Source organism: Conger conger, chromosome 4 (assembly GCF_963514075.1).
Source record: "Conger conger chromosome 4, fConCon1.1, whole genome shotgun sequence".
Taxonomy (NCBI): Eukaryota; Metazoa; Chordata; class Actinopteri; order Anguilliformes; family Congridae; genus Conger; species Conger conger.
In genome coordinates, this window is record NC_083763.1 from 46,224,536 (window position 1) to 46,250,451 (window position 25,916).

Genomic DNA, 25,916 nt, shown 5'->3' on the forward strand with positions numbered 1-25,916 from the left:
ACAAATACTGTACCAAATGTAACAAATTGGGGATTTTTCTTCCTACACGTGTCGTCGCATATTTTAGTGATTTTCTTCTGAAGATAATACAGAATCCAAACATCTACACCTCAATTGCGGAAAACAGATAGGAACCTCACTGCCTGATTGCCAGTAGGTGGGATGAATTATTCCTTCAATAACAGCTGCTTTTTGGATTTATATCAAAACTTGCCAGCAGCCATGCACCTTGCTCCTGCTGAATGGTGAAGTTAAGTAGGTGGGTAAGTACTTGGATGGGAGAACTGCAAAAACTATTTCCGAATTGCATGAAATCATTAGGTCAAGGGGCGGGGGGGAATGGGTGATTGATTAGTATCTGTGGATTCAGCTGATATCAGAGCTGACTTGGACATCACTTCTTCCAACCAACTACATGCAAAAATGTAAACACGTACAGGTAACCTCTCACAACAATATCCTCAGTAAACGAATGCCAGATGTGATTAAATCAGTCACTAATTATGCATGCATTACTTGAAGAATTAACAGTAAGTAGTGACACTCTATGTTCACTGTGTGAAGAGGTGTGAAGAGTGGTGCTTTATTTGCTTGCTGTGCACAAATAGGACTAAACACAGAGATAGAGATCGGTGATTTTACTGACATACACATTCAGCACCTGATGCGTTTCAGCAACCGGGGAGAACTGCAGGACTATGGGTAGCATCAGCTCCACTCCCAGGCAGTGTGGCAGCTGTGGCTCACTGTAATTGGTCCAGCTGCTGCCCATTACCTAATCAATGTACCTTATAAAAGGACCTTGTTCCCAGGCCTATAGGGACCTTTTCTACATGGCTGCTGTTCGGGTTTTTTTTAGTTTTTTTTTAGGTCAGCTCTGTTGCCCTGCCTTGACCTGTGGAGATCTTATTTCTTGTTTCCTTGTGTGAGTTACTGTGTTTTTCAGTTCCTGAACATAATAAGAGACGGTAAGCTGAACATCTACAGTGCTGAAGATTTCTTTTTTGTCTGTATCCCAGCACTACAACAATAGCCACAGCGATTTCACAATATGCAGCATCATCTAGGAAGTCGGCAGAAAATAATTGCCATGTTATTGTAAAACCAAGGCCATAGTTTTGCATGAAATGCTGCCATAGCTTTTATCGCATTGTGAACCCCTACAGTAACTACAGGACCACAGCCAATGCCCTCACTCAGTGAGAATCCATCCATCCATTATCTGAACCCGCTTATCCTGATCAGGGTCGCAGGGGGGCTGGAGCCTATCCCAGCATACATTGGGCGAAAGGCAGGAATACACCCTGGACAGGTCGCCAGTCCATCGCAGGGCACACGCACCATTCATGCCTACGGGCAATTTAGACTCTCCAATCGGCCTAACATGCATGTCTTTGGACTGTGGGAGGAAACCGGAGTACCAGGAGGAAACCCACGCAGACACGGGGAGAACATGCAAACTCCGCACAGAGAGGCCCTGGCCGACGGGGATTCGAACCCAGGACCTCCTTGCTGTGAGGCGGCAGTGCTACCCACTGCACCATCCGTGCCGCCTCAGTGAGAATCATATCTATTAAATATTCTTATTATGGAGGTTCACAAATCCAAATACAATATGCAACAAAGCACAAATTTCACACTTTGTGCACCGCTACGTGAATAGTCACATTTTGACTAATAACCTTCATTTCTAATTGGAGAGGGAAGTTTAAGTAGTCTAGTTGCCTTGCCTTTCTTCCTAGCTTGGTGTGCTCACCTGTTCAGAAACTTAAAGGACAACACTGGTATTTTGGATAAAGTCCATTACATTAATTTTGTGTGGCCTATGTTACATAGCTGCAAACCAATTTTTTACAACACCCTTTTACATTGATGCATTGATTACATTGGCTGGTGGTCATTTACCTGGATTGGGGCGTCATACACAAGTGAAGTCACATACATGCACGCACGCGCGCGCGCACACACACACACACACACACACACACACACACACACCAATTCTCACCTCCAATCTCTAATAATAATCTTTAATAATAATTATAAGGAAAGACAAAGCAATGGAAATATTAAAATAAGCATTTTTGTATATATTTAAACTTAAAGGCTTCAAACTATATAGGGTTAATATAAAAATGAGAAGAAAATAGTAAACATGTAGTCCCAATTAGCCTACTTGACTTGTAATAGAAATGCTTCCACAAAAAACTTTGAAACATAATTTACTTAAACTTCATATTGCATTACAGGTGATTAGACTACATAGGAGACAATCCTCCACTGGAGCAATGCAGGGTTAAGGTCCTTGCTCAAGGGCCCAACAGCTGTGCGGATCTTATTGTGGCTACACTGGGGATCGAACCACCGACCTTGTGGGTCCCAGTCATGTACCTTAACCACTATGCTACAGGATAAATTTCTTGGACAACGTGACAAGATCAATGAATTCAAATTACCCTAGATGATGAGAGGCTTTAGAGGCAGATATGGAGGATATTGTAATATACACTAAGGGATGTATACATTTAAACTGTTCTCTTCATAGGGAAGCAATACAAAAGATAAGAGAAACAGAAAGCCAGCAACTCAAACAGCAGACCCTCTCTTTAAAACAAAGGGATTTCCTCCACAGAGCAAATAATCTACAACTCTAACCAACAGATCTAATATATTAGACAACAAAACATAGATGTATGCAAATAAACTGACAAACAAGGAATCACAAGTCATCGCGGGTTCTAATTCTGAGCACATCAACAGTTTTTACAAGATCAGCTTAAACGCATGAGTGAAAACACAAAGAAGAGACACAACAAGATCCATTTCCTCAAATGAGGAACTTAATCATATCATTGTTACAATAATGTTGTTAAACTGTGCAACTACCAATAAGCTACTTTTATGCCCATCGCAATGCATCTCATAACTGAAAGGCTCATCGTTTCCAAATCCAAACTTGTCCAGTTTAGAGGGGAGCAGCATTAAAACACAGTTATCAGGATTTTTCTGAAGGCTAAAATAAAATTAATAGTTTGGCCTGTTGATTAGGACGATGCCAGTTTGGCTCCTTGTCAAAGCAACACCCCAATGATTTTTTTAAACTATCTAGATAGCTCGCTAGCAATCTAATTGTAATTCTGGAACGAATATGTTAACTGGTTAAATCTTGGAAGCACAAAATAGCCCACATCTTGCTTTTATATACCAGTTAGCCAGTTAAGTTGCTGTAGATACAAGCTCTATAAGCTAACGATGAAGGCAGGCAAAGTCCAGCCATTATGGCTAAACTTAATAAAAACATATTTAAACATGAAATTAATGACTTACTGCACTACACCTGTGATGGAGACAAACGTCTCCAGGCTGCTGCTAGCGTTAGAATCGCAAGTCGAACACCCACTTTAAACCAATGACTGGCAGTCTCCGCTCAAGCAAAGGCATTCTGGGCTTCTGGGAATAGCATATGGCCCAGGGGCGCAAAAAAGTGTGTCCCGCCAGGTGCTAGCAGTCAATCAGCGTTGCAAAAATACGTCACCCAAAAGAGAAAACACGCTCCATGGCCATAAGCCAGAGGCGTGCCCAACCAAAACTGACAGATATGAAAGAAAAACGGAAGAAAACTGACTTTAGGCACACCATTTTCTGTCGGGTAAATCGGCGTTTTAGAAAACAATTTTATTAGAATAGTTATATTATTTCAATGCGCCCCTAGGGCAGGCACCCCTGCATTATTTCATTATTTTTTCCTACCTTCTAGGAAGGCCATTGGTTTTCATTAATTTCCCCATGCTATGGGAATCTACTTGCACAATTGCTTGATAGGTAATCCATCATCCTGAATGACGTCAGTTATTATTATTATTTAGTTACATTATCATTGCATTTTAAAGCGTGGATTGACAGGACAAGAAGAAAATACAGGAAGGAACTTTTAACCCGCTGATGACATTCTCTGCACTTTGCTAATTCTGTCATATCATCACAATACAATGTTTCTCTGCCATAGATAAAAAGCTGTTTACAAAGGAAATTCAAATCCATGCCTCCTAACCTCCTAATTTTTCATACATGGGCTTTAACATCCAAAATACTGGTACGGTTCTTGAAGTGTAGCTTGTTTGACTGGGAGATTAGCTAACATGTTAGCGTTGTACTGTTACCCATGTAGTAGTTCTCAAAATTCTGGTATTTAGCAAATAGTTTTCCTACATGAGTAGTCTAATTATTTTGTATTGTATCTAACATTTACAAGGAAGTTGTTTTGCCCACTATTTTTTCCTGTTGAAAGGGGCAAGAGCTCATTGGAGAACAATTAATTTAATGTTTTAATATCCCAACAATAGGAGTGTCAATTACAAAAATGTTTACTAGTTACTTAAAATCATGTGATTTAAATATTGACTTGCATGCAATGGAGTGGAAAAAAAAAAATGTAATACGCATTCAATTTACCAAAAGCTCAGGGACATACAGTGGAGTCTTTCACTGTGTACAGTTTAAAATTCCTTAGCGTCAGGCTTTTCCCACACCGAGCCTCTGGGGGAACCCCAGTCAAGTGGCTAATAATGCAGAGACGGCCCAGGCATCGTAAATCACGGAAGGTGCTCCTGCAGCAAAATGCTGCCTCAGCACAGAAGTGCGGAAACAGCCTGGTGTTTCCCCTGCCACCAGACTGCAGACGTAAAAAATGCCGGGCTGTGTGAGACGCACGTGAATTGCTTGTGAACTTGGCTTGATAATTATAATGAATCTCTTTTAGGAACCGCCAGCCTGTCTGGAGCATGGTACAGTCAAATGCCATGTCACATTCTGCAGGGTCATACCTTTTGACTTCCCTACAGACTGGTACCGTATACAGAACAAACAGCAGGAGCCAATTCCGGTACCTACAGGAAGATGGGGAGTTGCAAAAGCACACTGTCCCCAAAGACGATGTACCACGCAGTCAACACCCCCTTCCCGGCTTGTCTTGGCCTTTGTGGCTGCTACTTTAGAAATTAGTTCCCCTTCTGGAACATTCTCTGAGTTTTGTTGAATGCACTCTAAGCTCGGCCCTGCACTTTCCTATACTTTATAATGATTGGAAGTCACCCAAAACCATTCTGAGCTGCAGATGGCACAAGCAGGCTGCTCCTTATGGATGCCTTCGCAAGGCAGAATCGATACAGCACACTCACATTCAAGGCCTAATTTAAGACCATAATACATTGTAAAAAAAAATGCCACAGCAACTTCCTCTGACTAAAGCTTAAGGAAAATGGTCTATTCGACATAAGGGGCTCTTAGTGACCATTATACGTGCCACTGCTGAGTGGATCAATTTTAAGAAAAAGGTTATTTTGGCTACTGCTGTTATTAACTGCTTTTATAGGGTTCCAAGCCAAATTGGAAAATAATACAAAACATGACCATGAAGTAGAGTACCAATAATTATTTTGGCAAATGGATTCTACAGGCAACTCAACAAATGGCAACCTGGTATTGTGCCACAGTGTCTCACTGATGAATTTACTAATATTATCAACCATTATTCTGGCATTGAAACCATGCTATTATGCATCTAAATTGTTGCCAATTATATAATTGGGGGGTTATGCACTGCAAATGCATAGCCACACTATTGTGTTTTCTGTAATTTTGTCCAGTTCTAGCAAAACAGCACAATCAGTCTTTGCAAAACTTGACACATTGTTAGTGGGATATTCCATATATGATTTTTGCAGCTTGATGGCACTACGCTCAGTGATCACTTTATTAGTTAAACCTGTACACCAGCTTTTTAATGCAAATATTTAATCAGCCAATCATGTGGCAGCAACTAAATGCATAAAAGCATGCAGACGTGGTCAAGAGGTTCAGCAGTTTTTCAGACCAAATGCCAGAATAGGAAAGAAATGTGATCTAAGTGACTTTGACCGTGGAATAATTGTTGGTGCCAGACAGGGGGGTTTGAGTATCTCAGAAACTACTGATCTCCTGGGATTTTCACACACAACAATTTGCAGAGAATGGTGTGAAAAACAATAAACATCCAGTGTGCAGCAGTTCAGCGGATAGAAATGCGTTGTTAATGAGAGAGGTCAGAGGAGAAGTTCCAGACTAGTTGAAGCTGACAGGAAGGTGACAGTAATACAAATAACCACATTACAACAGTGGTATGCAGAAGAGCATCTCTGAACACACAATGCATCAAACGTGGATAGGCTATAGCAGCAGAAGACTTAATAAGTCGACAACATAAGCCTAATAAAGCCTAATAAAATACTCACTGAGTATTATAAATATATTAAAAATGCAATCTTTAAATGATCATAACAAATTCCCTGTTCGAGGACGGGACTTAGTAGATTCCCCTCCACAAATAATAATTTTTTCTCAGGGACCCATTGACTATCATATTGCATTTTTCAATTTTGTTTTTTTTTCAAGATTAAATTGTAAAGTTGTCCTCAGTGGTTTGACTAATTTGAATGACTAAGATGCAGTGTCAGTCTGGTTAAGATAAAAAAAGAAACACAAAAGCACAGATGCTCTCGAGAATTGGCAAATGCTAACCATTCCCTGCAAAAGCATTTACTGATCCAATATTTACAGTACAGTACTGTCTAACATCCCAATGATTAAATTTGGCACTGCACAGTAAAATGATCAAGTACATATTGTAAATATTATCCCTATTACATTAACACAGGCCATTTCACTGTGCAATATAATGCAACAGAACACAAATATGTTTTCTTTGGTGATAGCAGTGAAATGTCCAACATTTCTAAAAATGGGATTCCCCAGCATTATAATTTAAGCCAATGAACTAAAGAAAGAAACCAAGGGAAAATAGAAGCGTTTACCTTCCCAATGGTCAAGACGTCATCTTTTCCGTGCCACTCTGGCTCATACACTTCGTGCAGGGACTCGGTTAGGTTCATGGAGGCCTGCTGCATCCCTATAGAACAAGCACACAGCAAGACTCGGTCCATGAGCACGGGTTAACCATCAATCTAGCACACAGATATCAGTTATCAGGAGCAGTTTTTTCCACTGCCATTGGATTTGGCTGCAGTGATAATATTGGTGAAAACAGGACATAAGCAACAATTGTTCACAGTTCAGTTTTACTAGCTGATCTGGTATGGTCTAGGCGTCTATTGAGACAAGTCGTGCACGGCACTTTCGTAGCAAGCCTTGCGGGCAGTATAGCTGCAAAGGAGCTTCCTGTGGAGTCCTGTGTGATCTCCACACGAGATCTCCACACGCCAACTTCACTAGGGTGGAAAGTCCAGTTGTCACAAAGTAAAAGTCCTGCCATATGTTTCATCTACCCATCAACTCAGCTGCCTGATTTCACTAATGATCTCCTGGCTGAAGAACTGTGCTAATCAGCAAATCCAGGTGATTTGATTGGAAACACTGGGGAGGAATTTTACTTTCTGACCCTGGACTCCATCCTCCAACGGAGACCCAGGTGTGTCTCTGTCCCACTCAACTTTGAAAAATGCTTCACCCCTAAGACAGGCCATCCACCAATGACCTCGCTCTGACAGCCGTCTAGGTTCCTGCATGGCCTTTTCATGCCAATGGAAGGCTGACTGATGGGAGCAGGCCAGGGGCTGCAGCTGTGTGTGGAATAGATCTGGCCTGCTCAGCCCAGATCCAGCTGCCCTTTTCAAAGCCGGCTCTCGGTGACAAAGTAATTACGTCCCTGTGAGCTGGGGCAGGAGCAAGACTGACAAGAGCTGTCACAAAGCCCCAACAACCAAGGCCATTACGCTGTGAGAGGGGCATTTGGGAACAAAAACCTGGGTGAACTTTAATGCAGAGCAAGTGAGCACAGATGTTATCATCTGGGGCATGGTTGGTAATCTTGGGCGGAAGACTCCGGTATTAGGGGTGGGTATTTGGGGACAGAAGTTATTTGTAACACTATTTGTAAAAATGGAGAGCCTGCCTGCATACACTTGTCCAGGGACTCCCATATGGCAAGAACAACTGTAATGGACACTACTGTATATGATGTTCATTCAATAGATTATTCGCTTTGGCACTGCTCCAGCTCTGGACTTTCTGAACTGCCACATATATACTTTAACAGAAGTAGTCGAATGTGAATACTTACTGATTTATTGGCTGATGAACAAATAATATAATAATAATAATAAATTAATAATAACTGACTTATTAATTTAATGGGCTCCACACTCCGCAGAGACCTATGCACATTTTACTTAACTAATTATATTTTCCTACGTAGAGCGTAATCACCAAGGTAGAACGTGCCTTTGGGTCGCAGTGAGCGCCAATGCAGCCAAGCGAATACAATCGCTGGTGCATGGAAAAAAGCATCGCTGTTGATTAAAAATCATTAAGACGACGTCAAGTCCTCAGCAGGAGCTTTGCCGGGACCGCGGCTCTATTTACTTCCCGTTAATGAAGGCATTATGTAACGAAGCAGTCGTGATGTCGCCTGTTGGGAATGCCTTTCACCCGGGAATTCCGTAGTCAGTGGTGCTCTACTACATGGCTGAGTTACTTCGCTGACTGTGGGTATTCCTCTGCTTTACAAATACAGGCAGGAAACTCCTGCCAAAGCAGTAGAAGTATGCCAGGCAGTGAAACTACTGCACTTAAGTATTTCAACTCGACGCTGCCAGAGAACTGGGTATGAAAAGGAGATGACTTCTGCTCTTGCAGTCCACTTGCAATGCATTCAAACTACCCATGTACATCTTTCTATATTGTAGCTACAGAGGCTGGTGCTATGGACCTGTTCCTGTCAATAGCAATTACCTGCCTGCTTAATATTTTTACGAGCCATATATGAGCATTCAGTCTTTTTAATAATGAATGTTTCCATGCACCAAACAGCTTTGGGCAACGACACCATTGAAAGGAACACCTATGTACATTGACAGCAGGGTGGAGGGGTTTGAGCATATCCATTATCCTGGTCGACCCATTATCGTGGCAGAGTGTGCCAGCCGTGTCCCACAGGCTCTGAACAGATCAACACGGTCTCCTTCGGCATGATGTAAAATTACACTGGCAGTAAAAGGCTCTGGAATAAATGAAGTTTAAAATTTAATCAGGGCCTCAGCCTTCTGCTGCAGTGTAGACAAGGTGGAGGGAGAAGACTCTTTGAGCATCTCTCCGGGTGGATGTTGGGCCCCTGTTATGTATATGTGGGGCGAGGTAGCCCTGTGTGGACATTTGTGTTTTTGTGTTTTCGTTAAAGTGCCTCCCTAAGGTAAGTGTGTGCAGATTAGATAAATAGCCCAAGCTCGGTTTTGAAACGGCTGGTAGCTGGTTGACCAGTTGAAACCAGCTCCCAGCTTGACATGGTTTGACCAGCTCAAGCTATGTTTTGAAACAGCTGGTAGCTGCTTGACCAGCTTGACCAGCTCTAATTTCAAGATGAATTTTACAGAAGGGTGTACATTATTATTTAAATACTTACATGCAAATAGTGTGTGTGTGCACACATGTGTTTGTGTCTTTTTCTGTAAGATACTGAAGAGCAACCGAATATCTTAACTAAATGTCCTAGTCTTTTTCTAATGTACAGTACTGTATGCAATAACAGCTATAATGTTGCTTTCCCTTTAATGAATGCAAGAACAACTTAGCATGCATATGTATATGTGTGTGCCTGTCTGTGTGAGTGTGCTTGTGATTGTTTGTATATTCCTGAGAGTCTATGTTTATCTATGCCATGCTCACCTTTCACCGCTGCCAGATAAGCTTTCAGTTCTCTCTGCAGCCGGGATCCCTCCACCTGTTCCAAAGAGAGGAGTGGGATAAGCACCAGGCATGGGATTCAAGTGAAATATGCTCAAAAACAATCAAAATATTTTACTAGGGAAAGGCAGAAATCTAACAAGAGTACTCTCTTGAAACATGTCTAAGTGCTGTGCTTCCAATTTCTTCACTGTGGCTTTAATCCTGCTGAGAGAATATTTGTACTTCACCGTGGCATCTCAAAGGTCGCTCGGTCTCACTGCACAAAAAGTGAGTTCAATAAATCGTCTTTGTATTGCTAGCACATACATGCTGAGTGATATGGTCCATGCAGTATAAAAAGGGTCATTTTTACTATCATTAATTCCCAGCTATTTGTGCAGCCAGTAATGCTTAGGCCTAGTCCTTTGAAGCACAACATCAAAGCAAGGCCTATTTCAAGACCAGCATCAAATCCCGACGCTCAACGTCTCAAACTTTAGAGGACTACTTTGGTGAAAAGCCGGAAATGATCTGTCCAATAAACTAGCACCAGGCTCCGGCCCTTCAAAGAAAAATAACAAATTGATGTTATTTTATCCCTGACATGAGAAAAAGATTGACAGCACAATAAAACAAGAACGACGAACGATGCCAAGTGGAGATTAGTTCCTCTTCAACAAAAGCCACAAAGCCAGGGATCCTGGGATCTTGGGATCCTTAGGGATCCTGTTACATCAGAAAGAGAAAGCGGTGGAAGAAACAGTAAAAGCTAAGTAGTTAGCTTTCTGAACAGATAGGTTTCTCGGTACTTACTCATTTGTATTGATCTTGGGTGTTTTGGACAGTTTGTATTGATCTTGTCCCTGTGATAGCGATGTAATAAAATACTGAATTTGAGACAAGTGGCCAAATTACTGACTTGTTACTGTCAGGCATCCAGATGAAATGCTTGCTTTCTCTGACTTACTTTGAACAGGGATCCTTGAGGTCTATCTAATAAAACCTAACATTTAAATAGTACATTTAATTACATTTTTAACATGATTTTTTAAACATTTGGATTTACCATTCATGGTAAAATCCATACTTTTTAATGGATTTCTCATTTGGAAAGTGACATAAGGACTTTTGTATAAATATACCACATTGTATAAATATACATTTTGTGCCCCATTGTATTAAAATTGAATTGGGATATCTAGTCACATTCCTACTCAGTAGTAATGCCATTATTATATTATTATTAAACGTATTTCCACTCCTGCCTGACATGTTTGCTTAATGAAATAAAGGATAGCCTTCCCAACCGTGACCCAACTGCTGGCTGCAGATAAGATTGAAGAAGATTCCGGGGCTTTGTCAGCAGTACTGCAGGAGCAACAGTGGTCTGCAGCAGTTTAAGGTTCAGAAATAAAATATTGTTTACACAAAGCCTTGTCCTCAAAGTTCTCATAATCCCGGTGTGAAATGCCTCATTAGGTGTTTGAATACAACTCCTATTTGGCTGTATGCCCAATTAGTGACTGCGTTTATTGCCGCAATATCTTCACTATTTAGCTGTGCTGGAATCATTATACTGCAGTTAATAGACTCATTATTTGAATCGCTTTTAAGCAATCGCATGCCACAGACAATAACACTTCAAAAAATATTTAAATTTATATTGCAAAGTAATATTAATTTATGATCCCAGCCACAGAGCTGCTACATTTTAAATGAATTTTAATTCATTATTTCTGTACTCGCCTTCCCTCTGATCTACAATAACCACAGCCTGATGTGTTCTTTGGAAACAATAATCAGCCTCAACAAAAGCCAACTTTATTACCACATTGCAGTTATTTAGCTGATGCTGTTATCCAATGCGACTTACAGTTGATTAGGCTAAGCAATGTGCTAAAGGGCTTGCTTAGGGGCCCCACAGATCTTATTCTGGCTACAACCAACCTTCCGGGTCCCAGTCAAGCGACTTAGCCGGTAGGCTGGTTAAAGATAAAATGACACCACATAATAGCGCACTTTCAGATTATGGTGGATATTCTACACTGAATCTTCATGAAGTGGCAGAATTATTTTAAAATTTTTCAGTTAATGGGCAAAAATACACACAGTTATGCTGCTGCTGATGATGATGATTGATGATGATGACTTCTTGTGGTTATGGCACTGTTTATGTTTTTGACTAGCAGTGAAATTGTTTGCGTTTGCTCTCTGTTTTTATGTACAGCGATACAAGCACATAGGGAGCACGCATTATCTGAGAGTGTGCCTTAGCCACAGAGACCACATCTAATAAAAAAGAACACCCTCCAGGTACTAGTGCAGCAAATCGTAAAATCAGCAACAATAATATGTAGTTTTTTTCCACAAGTCACCAGTGGCCATGAGAAAGCTACTGTAAGAAACAGGAGAGAGGCTGAAGGTAAACGTGTGATGATATACAGTATGGGAATAACTGCAGATCGTTCAGACTCCAGAAGAGTTTGGACTGTGGTTTTCTTGTTGGAATTAGATACAGAGGCTGTGGAGCAGTGAATATTGCAGTTTTTCCAAATGCTTTCAGCACGAATGTCTATATTTTTTAGGATGATGAAATATGGGATATTAAAATGTGTATGCCTATTATGCCTATACAGTAGATATTACAATATCTGCTTGAAACTTATTTATGAACAAGAATCAATGGTTAAGATTAGACAATAAGAAAAACAAGGGGAAAAAATTGCATTGTAACTCTGCCTTCATGAGTAGAGAAAAATTGAAACATCCGCTTTCTCTCTAATAACCCACATCAAGCGCTGTCTCTTTCTTTCAATGCCTGTTCAGCATTGTTTTAGCTGTTGTGTAATACAATAATATCTATGAAAGCATACTCTGTCAGCCTGTTTTCCAAATCCAAACAGCATTAGTCACATGCCTTTTTAAACACCAGCCACATGAACTGACAAAACCATACAATTGAACAATTTAATTTGCACAACATTTAGATATCTGCAGATGTACTGGGTTTACAGCAGCCAGGGTTTCATAGGTAGTGCTTGAAGGTTTTTAGAATTAAGACATCTGCAAATTGCAATTACACACAACATACTGTAGTACATGGTGCAAACAGGATAATGATGATGGTTACGTTATCATTTTTAGGCAAAATAAATAATTTGATGAAAACCCTACTGTATATGCGGACCTGTTTTTGTCTGCACGTACAGTAGGGTTTTTTACCTGAGGAAGTGGCAATAGTTACCACCCTGAATATCTGACCCAAAATAAAAAATAATCTGGCTAAAACTGAGAATCCAATAGAGAAACTTTTTTAGGGATGAAATTCCATGCACAAATACATTTCAGGAGTTTCATGAATGGAATAACGCAAATACGCATAATTTGTGCTTTTTGTTTCACACAAACAAAATAAAGAAATCAGTACATTCCACTACAACATATAATACACCCACGCAACACTCCACAGGACTCAGTATACCGATTTACATATGAATTATGGTAATTATCCATTAGTGAGAGATGTGACTTCTCTCTGATTGGTGTTTGGTCTCCAGGAGGATAAGTGTATCTGAGGAGTGCATAGAGTGCAGCTGCAGGCCAGGCTGTGCTCACTGTTGATTCAGAGATCAGCAAGCATCTGTAGTGTTTAATTCTCTATCATTTTGAGATTTATGTTGAACGTCTTTCGCATTCAGTCTAACTCAGCCCTCAAGGTAATGTCTACAGAAAAGTTGACATGAACTTCGCTATACGAAAAAAGTTACAGATTTCTCTGCCATCTCTGCCATATGCCTACATCACTACCTTAAAGCCACTCAAGACTTTTCCTCTATAGCCAAACTACTTCCGGCCATCTTGATATCTAAAGACAGTTGCCTTTCTCAGTACAGAGGCTCAAGCCACAAAAATATCCACACAGCTGTTGGGCCCTTGAGTAAGGCCCTTAACCCCGCATTGTTCCAGGGGGGAATATCCCCTGCTTAGTCTAATCAACTGTAAGACACTTTGGATGAATACCATATGCCTACATCACTACCTTAAATTTGTGAAAAGATTTGATGGTGAAAATTCATACACAGCGTGTGAACATATTTGAGTTATATGAATGAATGGGTTATGATAAGTATCAGACGCAGTGCTGTGGTAACACAGTAACACTATTTTGACAGGATCTTGCTGTTTCATTTCCCTTCAAACATCACACCCCGTTTCCCACGAATTGAAGTAAGATCTGTGAAAGTAAGATAGAGATTCCAATGCCTTTATCTTGTGGATGAGTCATGACTGCTCGTGTCATTGTCAGGAATGTCACCCTCCTCAGATCAGATCGGATAGGACGGCTAATCGTTCTGTGGCAGGAAATCAAACTGCAAGCCGACCTGCCATTCAACCTACTCTATACTTTCTTCCCTCGATAGCAAAGCTACTTCTGGCCGTCTTATATCTAAAGACAGCTGCCTTTCTCCATAGAGAATACTGGGGAGCCTGTAGCCTAGCGGCTAAGGTACATGATTGGGACCTGGAAGGTTCAACCCCCAAGAATAGTCACAAAAATATCCACACAACTGTTGGGCCCTTAAGCAAGGCCCTTAACCCCACATTACTCCAGGGGGGATTGTCCCCTGCTTAATTTAATCAACTGTAAGTTGCTTTGGATAAGTGCATCAGCTAAATAACAAATTATATTAGTATTATACTGAAAAAAGATGTACTGGTTGTTCACAGTCGCTTAAGGAATACAATATGGTATAATTTATATTCACATCTATTAATAAGATAAGTGAGCTGTTTCATTATGCATAATATGACAGCTTCCCAGCTGTAGGATGACTGATTATTAAATTAAGTCAGTTTGATTCATCTATTAAAAAAATAAAATAACAGGCGATAGAAACTGGAACATCTTACAAGGTAAAACACTGCTATCATTGCAATTTGTACCACCCTATTACCCAGCATTATTTTTAGATGATCTAAATATAAGTGATTCTCTTCATAAACCTGAGTAAGGCGAGTCATTACACAGTTGCTGGTATGTGCTAATTGAGTTAGCGGCTATGAGAACAGTAGGAAATAACAGAATGGGCTTGACACTAAATGAGGATTACCTGCCAAAATTGATTAATGCTATTAAATGCTAAGCCTTTATTGGACAAGGGTGACAGTCACAGCTGAAAAGTGTGACATTTTCGCAGAGACGGAGAGTCAATACTGCACACTGCCCTGTAGCCTTGTATTCACCTGGTGTGACAGTATCAGAGTTAATGATAACAAGAGTATATCCATCAAGAAGGGGCTAATTAAATAATATGACTAATTTATAAATAATTTGGTAGGTCAACTGCTTGTCTAAATCTAATTGCTCAATTCATATAAAATTGCAGTGATTTTACTATAATGCCTTTGTATTATAATTGCCACTAGAAAAAGAGACAAAAATGGTAAAAACAGGCAACTGTAACAACAGAAAATGTTGCATGGTTTAGTTTACAATTCAAAAGTAAAGGAGAGAAATACCTCCCCCACACACAAAAAAACCCATTAATTAGGCCCAATACATTAAAATAAATAAAGAAATGATGCCTTGTATTTCCCACAAAATATATCTGGAATTCAAGGAAATGTTTGTTCAGCTAATGAAGAAACATGAAAATATATTTCCTAATAGTTCACTGAAAAAACAAATAACAGATCACAGGACTAACTGTTGCCTGTTACTGTGAACCAATGACAGAAATTGTAAAACCATGTTAATTATGTTCCAGTATTTTATTTGTGTACTCCCGTATCTGTGCCACAGTTATTTCATCCGAGAGACAAATCTATAATGAGCTGTGGATTAAATTGTAATCTAACCATTTTAAAATGAAGCTAATTGGGGTTTATTTCATATTTCAGACTTCACATACAGTAATAAGCATAAGGTTGGTGTGAATATTCATTACCAATAGAACTTCTATAAATGGATGATGAGTTAATAACTCCAGTATTCATTTTGAAACACAACATTTACGTATTTTTAGCACACGTCAAGTAAGTAATCTATAGCATGACCTGTTAATGGTTAATCCTATATAAATGTGCAAAAAATACTTTCTAGCTCTGAGAAAACAGGAATCTGTAAATAAAAAAACTGACCCCTTTCAAAAGAAAATCAATATAATGGTGAATGGTACCACTACTACTTAGCCAGTGGGGAAGTAAGTAATAATTATAATAAATCTCCAGCAACATGCCCACAGTTCAGAATCATTTACCAAGAGCATGGGAGAACCAAAGTTGACCGCAACCTTTCTGGAGGTAATAAAGCTGATTCATGGTTCTTGTTCAATTGTTAAAAAACCTTGAATAATATTATGACCATGCCTTTGTACAGTAGCATGTATGAATGCATTAAATAAGTGCTTTAAGATGATACAGGGGGACATGATACAGATATTAAATGACAGTGATAATCTTTTTCAGACAATACCACAATATAGCTGGTGGACAAGAGCTGCTCCCTATAATAGTGTCATTTGCAGATTTGTCTATACTGAAATCCTTACATGCTGTAAACAACACAATCTGCAAATGCAAAGCCTAGACTGATTACTGACATTACAAGAGGCACCTAGGAATATGAGCACCAAAGAGAATACATGGCTATGTTCACACTGTTAGTTTTTGGGAGTGACAACTGTGTTCATTTTCAACGGTGAATACCGTTGTGTATTGTACACACTGTAACAGATTGGTGTGAAATGAATTTACTGCTTGTGTATGGTAACAAGAGTCGCTATTGCAACAGCTGTAAATATCGGCGACTTCCAAGGCATGTTTTGAAAGTGTTAAGTCATTTGTTAGAATTTTTTTTTTAAAGCGATGTGAGTTTATCCATTCCCACTTGACAAACCGTTGCCGACAGAGATGTTGTAAATTTTTCGTTCATATGAATTTGCTCATTTTAACTGATGTACTCTGTGTAGACATTTGAATTTGAACAATAATGGACCATGGTGCTATTTGTCCAATGTGTTTCCAGTACACACTCCTCAGACTAACCACATCCTCACACAAATTTGATAGTCAAGCCTAACCTTTTCAGGTAGTGACTTTGGTTGTAGAATGCGGTTACCACCCTCTTTTACAACTGAGCATAACCACAATAAGCACGTTGATGGGAAGCTTGCCCTGCTGTTCACCTACAGTACTGCTAAGCTGACACACCAACCCCCTCTTGCTCAGCACCTTATTCTTACTGAAATGTCAAAGAGTTCTTTGACCTGGACACATAGATTTGATTCAGCAGAATGCATTCCACAGAGATGCCTAATACATTTACACAGTGTATGAAGAACCATGAATCTTGAGACTTGTTGCAAATTGTGTTGGAGTAACTAATAGGATAAATGCAGTCTCAATTTATAAGAAGTGACACACATATTCATAACAGCCAGTCAGAACTTTTTATACTCCTCTGGACATGGCTACAGTTGTTTGACAAGGTGAAGAGTGAGACAGAGATTTGTCCAAAACAACTCAAATGATTAAATGCAAGTGCTTTGTTTTCTTAACAAAAAGGGTTTGGCATATTCAGAAATCAGTCAGTATTAAGGATACATTATATCTAGGTCGGGCGGCACGGATGGTGCAGTGGGTAGCACTGCCGCCTCACAGCAAGGAGGTCCTGGGTTCGAATCCCCGTCGGCCGGGGCCTCTCTGTGCGGAGTTTGCATGTTCTCCCCGTGTCTGCGTGGGTTTCCTCCGGGTACTCCGGTTTCCTCCCACAGTCCAAAGACATGCAGGTTAGGCTGATTGGAGAGTCTAAATTGCCCGTAGGCATGAGTGTGTGAGTGAATGGTGCGTGTGCCCTGCGATGGACTGGCGACCTGTCCAGGGTGTATTCCTGCCTTTCGCCCAATGTATGCTGGGATAGGCTCCAGCCCCCCTGCGACCCTGATCAGGATAAGCGGGTTCAGATAATGGATGGATGGATATCTAGGTCACATTGTCCCATCATTGGAACATATTAACTGGGCTTAGAAATAGATACAGGTTTCAGAGTATAGACAAGGCTCTAAAGACCTCCAATTTTGTTTCCTGAAAAATGATATGTGCTAACTGGAAAAATTATTTGGGAGCACATCTATTAATTTGGATGCATTCGTGCAGTAGGTGCCCACATGCCCCTTGGAAAAAAAATGCTAACAGAACCCTGATAGATAATAGCTCATAGTAGATTGAGAGGATACATTATACCCACCAACTCAACCCTTTGCAGAGAGCAGTATAATAAGTGGCTTGCGCTACATAACACAAAAACCAGTGATGGGATTACTTTGAGGTTTCAGACTGCTGGGTTAATGCTTTTACAAAACAAGAAAGTAAACCACAGAAAAAACAGCTTTTGACTTCTTTTCAGATCACAGAAAGTGATCTTCGGTTGCAGTTGCAAACAGTAAGGGTTGACTTTCATTGAACTGGTCTGGTAGATCTTTCTGAGCAGGACTGATGCAACACTGGATGATTATTTTCTAAAATATCTTGCCAACCAAAAATACTCCTAGTGAAGAGAGTGTGAAAAACAAGGGGCTGGGTGAAATTCTGTCACCAAAAGTTGTGGAAAATATTTAACAAGATCTCTGTATGAAAATGTGAAGTTTACAAAATTTAGTTCTCGGATGACTACAAGTTTAGTGCCACAAAGCTTTCATGGCCAAAGCCAGCTGTCTACAACACAGCCTCCGGGGAGTCACAGTTGGCTGCAGTTTTCATGTCTATTAGGCCATGGATGCATGAGAACAAGGCCGGAGATCCACCAGGGGAAAGACAGAACAGAGCTCTGACCTCAGGCCTGCTCTCAGAGTGATGGATTCAGTTAGCATCGCAGGCCTAGCGCGACCCCGGCGATAACAAAACGCTACTGTGGCTGGCTGACTTATTGAACTGCTGATGGCCCCAAAGCAACATGCTAACCATCAATTATCACCAATCTCCACTCTCACACTCACACGTCAAACTGATAGTCAAGGGACAAACGGAGTTGAATGGCATTATTCTGTATAAAAAGGGCAGGAAAGGATTTCATCCTCTGCCACAGAATGAAAGGGAACATTCATTTCAATGTTTGACATCGGAAAATGTTGGCCTTTTGAGAAATGGATTCATAATTATTCTATGAAGCAGCATTTGTTGCTAAGTTAAAGGTTTGACACTTTAACAATTGCAACAAGTCAACTGTAAGCACACCTCTTTGCTCACTTGAACTAGAATACAGTATTGATCATGGAACATGATTTCAAACTTGAAGAAGTATGCATTGTGTTAAGCAGGGCTGGTTCTAGGTGCAGCCTGTAGCGTAGTGGTTAAGGTACATGATTGGGACCCGCAAGGTCAGTGGTTTGATCCCTGGTGTAGCCACAATAAGATTACATTACATTACATCATTGGCATTTGGCAGACGCTCTTATCCAGAGTAACATACAGTTGATTAGACTAAGCAGGAGACAATCCTCCCATGGAGCAATGCAGGGTTAAGGGCCTTGCTCAAGGGCCCAACGGCTGAGAAGATCTTATTGTGGCTACACTGGGATTCGAACCCCCAACCTTGCCTGTCTTAATCATTTACCATAACCACTACGCTACAGATCCGCACGGCCGTAGGGCCCTTGAGCAAGGCCCTTAACCCTGCATTGCTCCAGGGGAGGACTGTCTCCTGCTTAGTCTAATACCTTGCTCTGGGTAAGAGCATCTGCCAAATGCCATTAATATAATGTAATGTAATGTAATGTAGGTATGCGGTCGCCTAGGGAACGTTTTTCTGGGGGGTGCCAAACAAAGGGACACATTGCATCCTTGATAGTCAGCTGTATGAGCCACCTCCTGCAATTCCTCCCTCCACACCGTTCCACAATTTATAATAATAATAACTATTACATACACTCAGTGAGTACTTTATTCGGTAGACCTGTACACCAGCTTGTTAATGCAAATATTTAATCAACCAATCATGTGGCAGCAACTAAATGCAAAAAAAGCATGCAGACGTGGTCAAGAGGTTCAGCTGTTTTTCAGACCAAATGTCAGAATAGGGAAGAAATGTGATCTAAGTGATTTAGACCAAGGAATGATTGTTGATACCAGTATTGTCTAAAGTATCTCAAAAACTGCTGATCTCCTGTGATTCTCACGCACAACAGTCTCACAGTAAGGCAAATAACCATGCATTACAACAGTGGTATGCAGAAGAGCATATCTGAACACACAACGCGTCAAACCTCTTAAGTGGATAGGCTACAATAGCAGAAGACTTCATGAATTAAAAAAATAATAATAATACATTAATAATACATTTTATTTACAAATGATTTCATTTAATCTAAGGCTACAATGTCTAGAGACACATTAAATACTTACTATAGGATTTAAAGTATGATATAATAATACATTTATAAAGCTAATATTAGCAAAGATATAGTTAACTAGATATATTTACCAGCTGAAGGCTCATAATTATATTTGCCTTCAGATACTTAATTTGAAAGCCCACAACAGGAAGTCCAGTTATTTAGTTTTATGTTGTATAAAGTTATTAAAAATGTAACAGCTATTGTATACTCAAATTATATGGTACAGTTATGATTTGTTTCACATGCATTGGAACACAACAACTGAAATGTCTGTCTCCTTAGAAACAGCATATACATCATAATTAAGCTAACTGGGAATGCTCACCATAATTCATTCAGCAGTACCTCCATATGCTCTGGGCATGTGTTCTATTTACACACTATTTACTGTACATATCTTTGGAGCAAAGCCAGCAATATTCACTCTCAGCTTGCTTTTCAAATTACCTTCAATGCGACCACATATTTGCTATGCAGAAATTGGTGGTTATTGTGAATGTTTGAATGGCAAATAGGGATGGACAATTTTGGACTTTTGTATTGTATTGGCAAAATTGCATGGCAAAGTGATGTGTTTCCTTTTGCATTATTGAATTACCTCAAGAAAGAGGGTGGTTGAGGTGTGCATCCAGTTAATTGTATAATATTTCAAATGACGATGTAATGACAAACCATGAACACATGAGAATGCACAGTACACCATATTAAACTAATCAGTTGCACATACATTAAGAAACATTGGCAGTGCATAGATAAAGGCTCCAATTTAAGCAGCTATTTTACAGATGTGCTGCCACAGAGCTATTTTAACAATATGCACAACAAGCTTGGTTGACTGCAGATGCTGCTGGAATGGAAAGTATTAGATACACCTGTGCAAATTCACAAAAGAACTAAAACAACCCAAGCAAGCTAACTACAGTTGAATGTAACCAGTGATAATGAGCTGTAACATGGAAAACCTAATGAGTTGTTTCCAATCACACCCAACACTAATGCAACACAGAGGGAACATTATAGCATTCAAAAACATACAGTAAATCTAGATTGCATCACTCGAGAAACAAGATTGAACGTCTAGCTTTCAGACTTTCTAGGCATGTCACTCCCTGTGTGTAAACCAACATTAATCAGGATTAAGAAAGAGCAGTTGGAGAGAGGGAGGATTATGCTTTTTTTCATTTAATGCATACAGTTTAAAGTGGAACGCTGTAGTATCACTGTCGCATGTGAAGACAGCTTCAACGGGAGTGACTGAGTGCATGAGAACCTGACTGCACAACCACTCTTAATCATGCTACGTGCCTGCAATATGACTCAGTCTTTGATGATATTACTGGTAGCAGATACTGTAGCAAGTATGCAGTAAGTATTCAATGGCAAATGTACCAGTAGCCTACATATGACATGAAACACGCACAAGCATGCCCACACACGCACACAAACACACAATTTATTAAAATATTGAATTTGATATGTAAACTATTGGTACATTGGCCATTGAATACTTACTGTAACATTACAGAAGAATTCAGTGTGCTCTGTAATTGAACATTCTTCAATTACAGAACAAAGAATGTTCACACGCACACAGACACATTCATTAAAATACACTATCCGATATACAGTGGGATCCAGAATTATTGGCAGCCCTGACAATTCATAAACAAATTATTTTTATGCATCTGTTTTTGACTCAAACATATCAATGCAGTATCTGACCAAAATGTACAATTTGGTCTCATCTGACCACAGCACCTTTGTTCAATCATACTTGAAATGACCAAAAATGTAATGTTTTGGTCAGATATAGCTTTGGTATGTTTGGCATTGAAACAGAGTTGCATAAAAGGAGATGTGCCTTCAAACTTCACCCACGGTGAAATATGGTGGTTGGTCAGTGATGTTTTTGCACTGATTAAAATCAATCGTATAAGGCAGGGGTCGGCAACCCTGGTCCGGGAGAGCCACAGGGTGTGCTGACTTTCATTGTTACATGGCATTAATTGATCAATGAAAGTCGTTGATTACTCAGTTATCTCACCTCACCTGGTTTCTTGGGTCTGAATCGGTTGCTTATTTTAAGGTGGAGACGAAAGCCAGCACACCCTGTGGCTCTCCAGGACCAGGGTTGCCGACCCCTGGTATAAGGGTTTCCACAAAGTATCAATGAATTTTGGTTGACAATCCGGTTTCCTCTACCACAAGGCTGAGACTTGGCTGTAGGTGGACTTTCCAGCAAGACAATTTCCCTAAGCATACCTCCAATCAAAAACCTGTGGGCTGAAGAGGGCAGTTGATATGCACAAACACAAAAATGTGACGGATCTTGCAAGGATCTGCATGAAGGAATGGTCCAAAATCCCTCCAATGTGTTATTTAACCATTTTTAAACATTACAAGAAAAGACAGCATGTTCATATCCTTGCCAGAGGTGTATGCATCAAGTACAAAACTGGGGGTGCCAATAATTATTTAACCTTGATTTTCATTACATGTATATATTATGAAATTAATGTTTGATTTTGGTTGGTTCCACTGAAAAATGTATAAAGCACAGTATTTTTCACATGTTGGCATTTTTGAGCTTATCTCAATAATAATTTTGTTTATTTTTTGAAAGTATTTTCTGTGCGTTGCCAGTCAGGGGTGCCAATAATCCTGGAGCCGACTGTCCATGCGGAAGGTGTAAACAACATTACGTTATATTAATGGCATTTGGCAGACGCTATTATCCAGAGTGACGTATAGTTGATTAGTCTAAGCAGGAGACAACCCTCCCCTGGAGCAATGCGGGGTTAAGGGCCATGCTCAAGGGCCCAACGGCTGTGTGGATCTTATTGTGGCTGCACCGGGGATCGAACCACCGACTTTGGTCCCAGTCATATACCTTTACCACTACGCTACAGGCCGCCCTGTGTACCAAACAAAAGTAGGCCTCAGAACATCCCTGGATAAAAACTTTTCAAAGAAAGATTGCAGTGGGATGCACTGCTCAGTTCTCCACAGCTTGCTGTGCTTGTCTCCCATCGCCCTCTTTTCCCTCTCCAGCTCTCTGCTCTATCTCATGCCGTGCCAGGTGATTAACCAGTCAGCATCCGGGGCTTCCTCTCCCTCCCTGCCTCCAACCTTCAGCCCTGTGGCGGTCGCAGACCCTGTCTGTCAGGTCTCATTTCCTGCTGAAGCTAGTCTGCTCTCCCGAGGCAAGCCTCGGATACTGCCAGGACCATTACAGTACCGTTCTGCACCAGCAGACCTGAGAATAACATTCGGGATAAACGCAAGCCATGAACACGGAGCAAGCCTCCGCCTGCCGGTGTCGCTCAGTGTTGTGTTTTAACACCAGTTAGAGTCAAGAAACCGGAATAAGGTGAAATTATGAAGGTTTTACTCGTTTGCAACTGGATTTTAAGCATGGCATCCAGTTCACTTTCTTTTTATGCACATCACACCCAACTACCATTCCATTCAACCGTTATCAGGCAATACAATGACCCCTAGTGCCCAAGAATACATGGCCAGCTAGTAATATATTACAACATTATAGCAGAATAGTTATAGTAGTGAACACAACACTCAGTTCAGGAGGACGGCCTAAAGGGGCATTGTGAACCATATCCTGGAAAACCTATAATATATATAACTATCAATGTGGTTTATTATACAGTATGCAGCCTTTTTTCTCAATTCTTATTAAGGGTGCCAATAATTCAGGGGCCCACTGTACCTGCTTCCTAATAGCTGGCAGGGGATTTTTGTGAAGAAAAATGGCACTGTATGTACGTCTTTTTTTTAAATCTAAAATGTTTTAAGCCCAAACATTTAGGGAACGTCATGGAAGGAGTAGAGTATAGTCTAGTAGTCCAGACTTTATAATGTAAATTCTCTTTGCCCAGTAATCTGGTTCAGAGCAGAAAATAAATTAAATTCTTGCTAGGATGACACTGCGCCTGTCTATCTAAATCTGTTCACCCCTCGGGTCATGTGGCCTTTCATCCATTATGCCACCCAAAAGGCTTAACTCAGTCACCGGCTGCAGAATGGAGGCTCTCCTCCTTAACCAGCTTCCACGGTGCTGCAAAGCTTAACTTTTTATCGCTAGAGCTCATCCACCAACACACGTAAACCATACTCCACTTTCTCATCACTCCTCCCACGGTTTATCACTGCTATGCTGATGACACGCCACTTTTTCCCTCCTTCCCAGCCTCCGCTGCACTGGCCTCAGCACTCATTTGACCTATAATACGTCTTAAGCTGTGTGACAAACCATTGCCAGAAGCTTAAGCTCAGCTACTACTGGCACGCTGAACTTGCCTGTCAAGTCCTCCCCCTACTTGTCCTTTGACTCACCCTGAACTATGCCATCCCCTTCATCTCACCGTGATGTTTGAGTATTACTGGACAACAAACTATCCGTCTGCGAGAACAACATGGTAGCATCATGTAGGAGCTAACACCAATATTATAGAGAGCACGATATGTGTTTGCGTTGGTTGGCACTTCCATTCAAAACAGCACATTTTTAAACTCACTATGTCACCCTTTTCAAAACCGATCTCAATACTATTTCACAGGTCTACTACAATGCCAACAGGCTCGCCAACCACTGTTTTTGGTATTTCTACGTTGCACCCTGAACAAACTAGCATAAAACATTAAGACCTTTTCAGCAGAAATAACTCAATTTCAATCCAACCGAACCCAACACAAGATGACTCACTCTGTTCTCATATTCAGAAGCATGCATCCTTTTTCTAATTTCAACACCAGCACCCTGATCACAGACACGCTTGGAGACAATGCGGCTTAGAGAAGGTGTGTCTTTCTCCAGATCGTCAGATCCATTCGTGCTGCTGGGGGACATGGCGTATGTATGCAGTGTATCCAAGATAACATAGGTAATTGGTATAGATAGGGTACAATTTGCAACCAAATTGGGAGAAAAATTGAAAGATCTTATAGTAGTATATAAGTATATTGCCCAGTGGAGGCTGGTGACTTCCAGAATTGAGGAGGCCATTTTTTTCCGCTTGCTCACTTCACTCGCGATGGAATGTTCCCTGTTCTCTTATCTGTCTTTGTGCTGGCCAAAGGCATACTATTTGGAGTGTAAGCTACAGTCAGAAAGTTCTGGCTGATGAAATTCATTGTGCAGAGCTTAGCCTTGTGCCTTCCTGAAGAAATGACATTGCTGTAAGTCTATGAGCCTGCCTGATAATTAAGCTGAGAAATGACATTTGGATGTAATATAAATGCCAAGTGAACATGTGTAAAAGGCAGGAATTTTAATTATGTAGTTAAAAACAATTTTGTTTAGCTTACATTTTTCATTCTTCTACAGCTTCAACATGTAATCACCAATTGAATCAAGTTTAGCATATAAAAAAGATAAGATAACACTTTCTTTATCATATGTAGTTTTATTCAATATATTTAATATAAAATATGTAAAAATATGGTTCCAGTTGGCTTTATCTAACGTTAATGTTATCCACTAGAGGGCAGCACTCTATTCGTATTTAGAGTGAATTTCCTCACAGAGCAACAATTCAGTAATTTGATATGGAAGATTATTAAATTGACTTGTAATAAAACGAAATGGACTACATTAAAAATAAAACTGTTCAATAAATCCCAAATGGTGTCTAACATGACCTATTGAATGTCATTCTCACTCCCTAGTATCTGGAATCTGCATATCCAGCCCAAGATCTCAAATTGCGCTAGAATCTCTCTGACTTCCGAGGTAGTTTTAAGCAAAAGTGTTTGGCCAAATGAGCTATAAACTCCAGGGATGATAGCCAG

At 40.3% G+C, this 25,916-nt stretch overlaps 1 protein-coding gene across 2 annotated transcripts in view; it reads right to left on the reverse strand.

The window, feature by feature from the left end:
- Positions 1–25,916, reverse strand: part of amph (amphiphysin) — a 109,518-nt gene that overhangs the window by 58,550 nt on the left and 25,052 nt on the right. For both annotated transcript variants that reach the window (XM_061240746.1, XM_061240745.1), the window contains exons 3-4: positions 9,715–9,769; positions 6,849–6,943 (exon numbers count right to left, since the gene is read on the reverse strand). In XM_061240746.1, the coding sequence (XP_061096730.1) occupies positions 6,849–6,943; positions 9,715–9,769 (150 nt within the window). The remainder of the gene's footprint in view (positions 1–6,848; positions 6,944–9,714; positions 9,770–25,916) is intronic.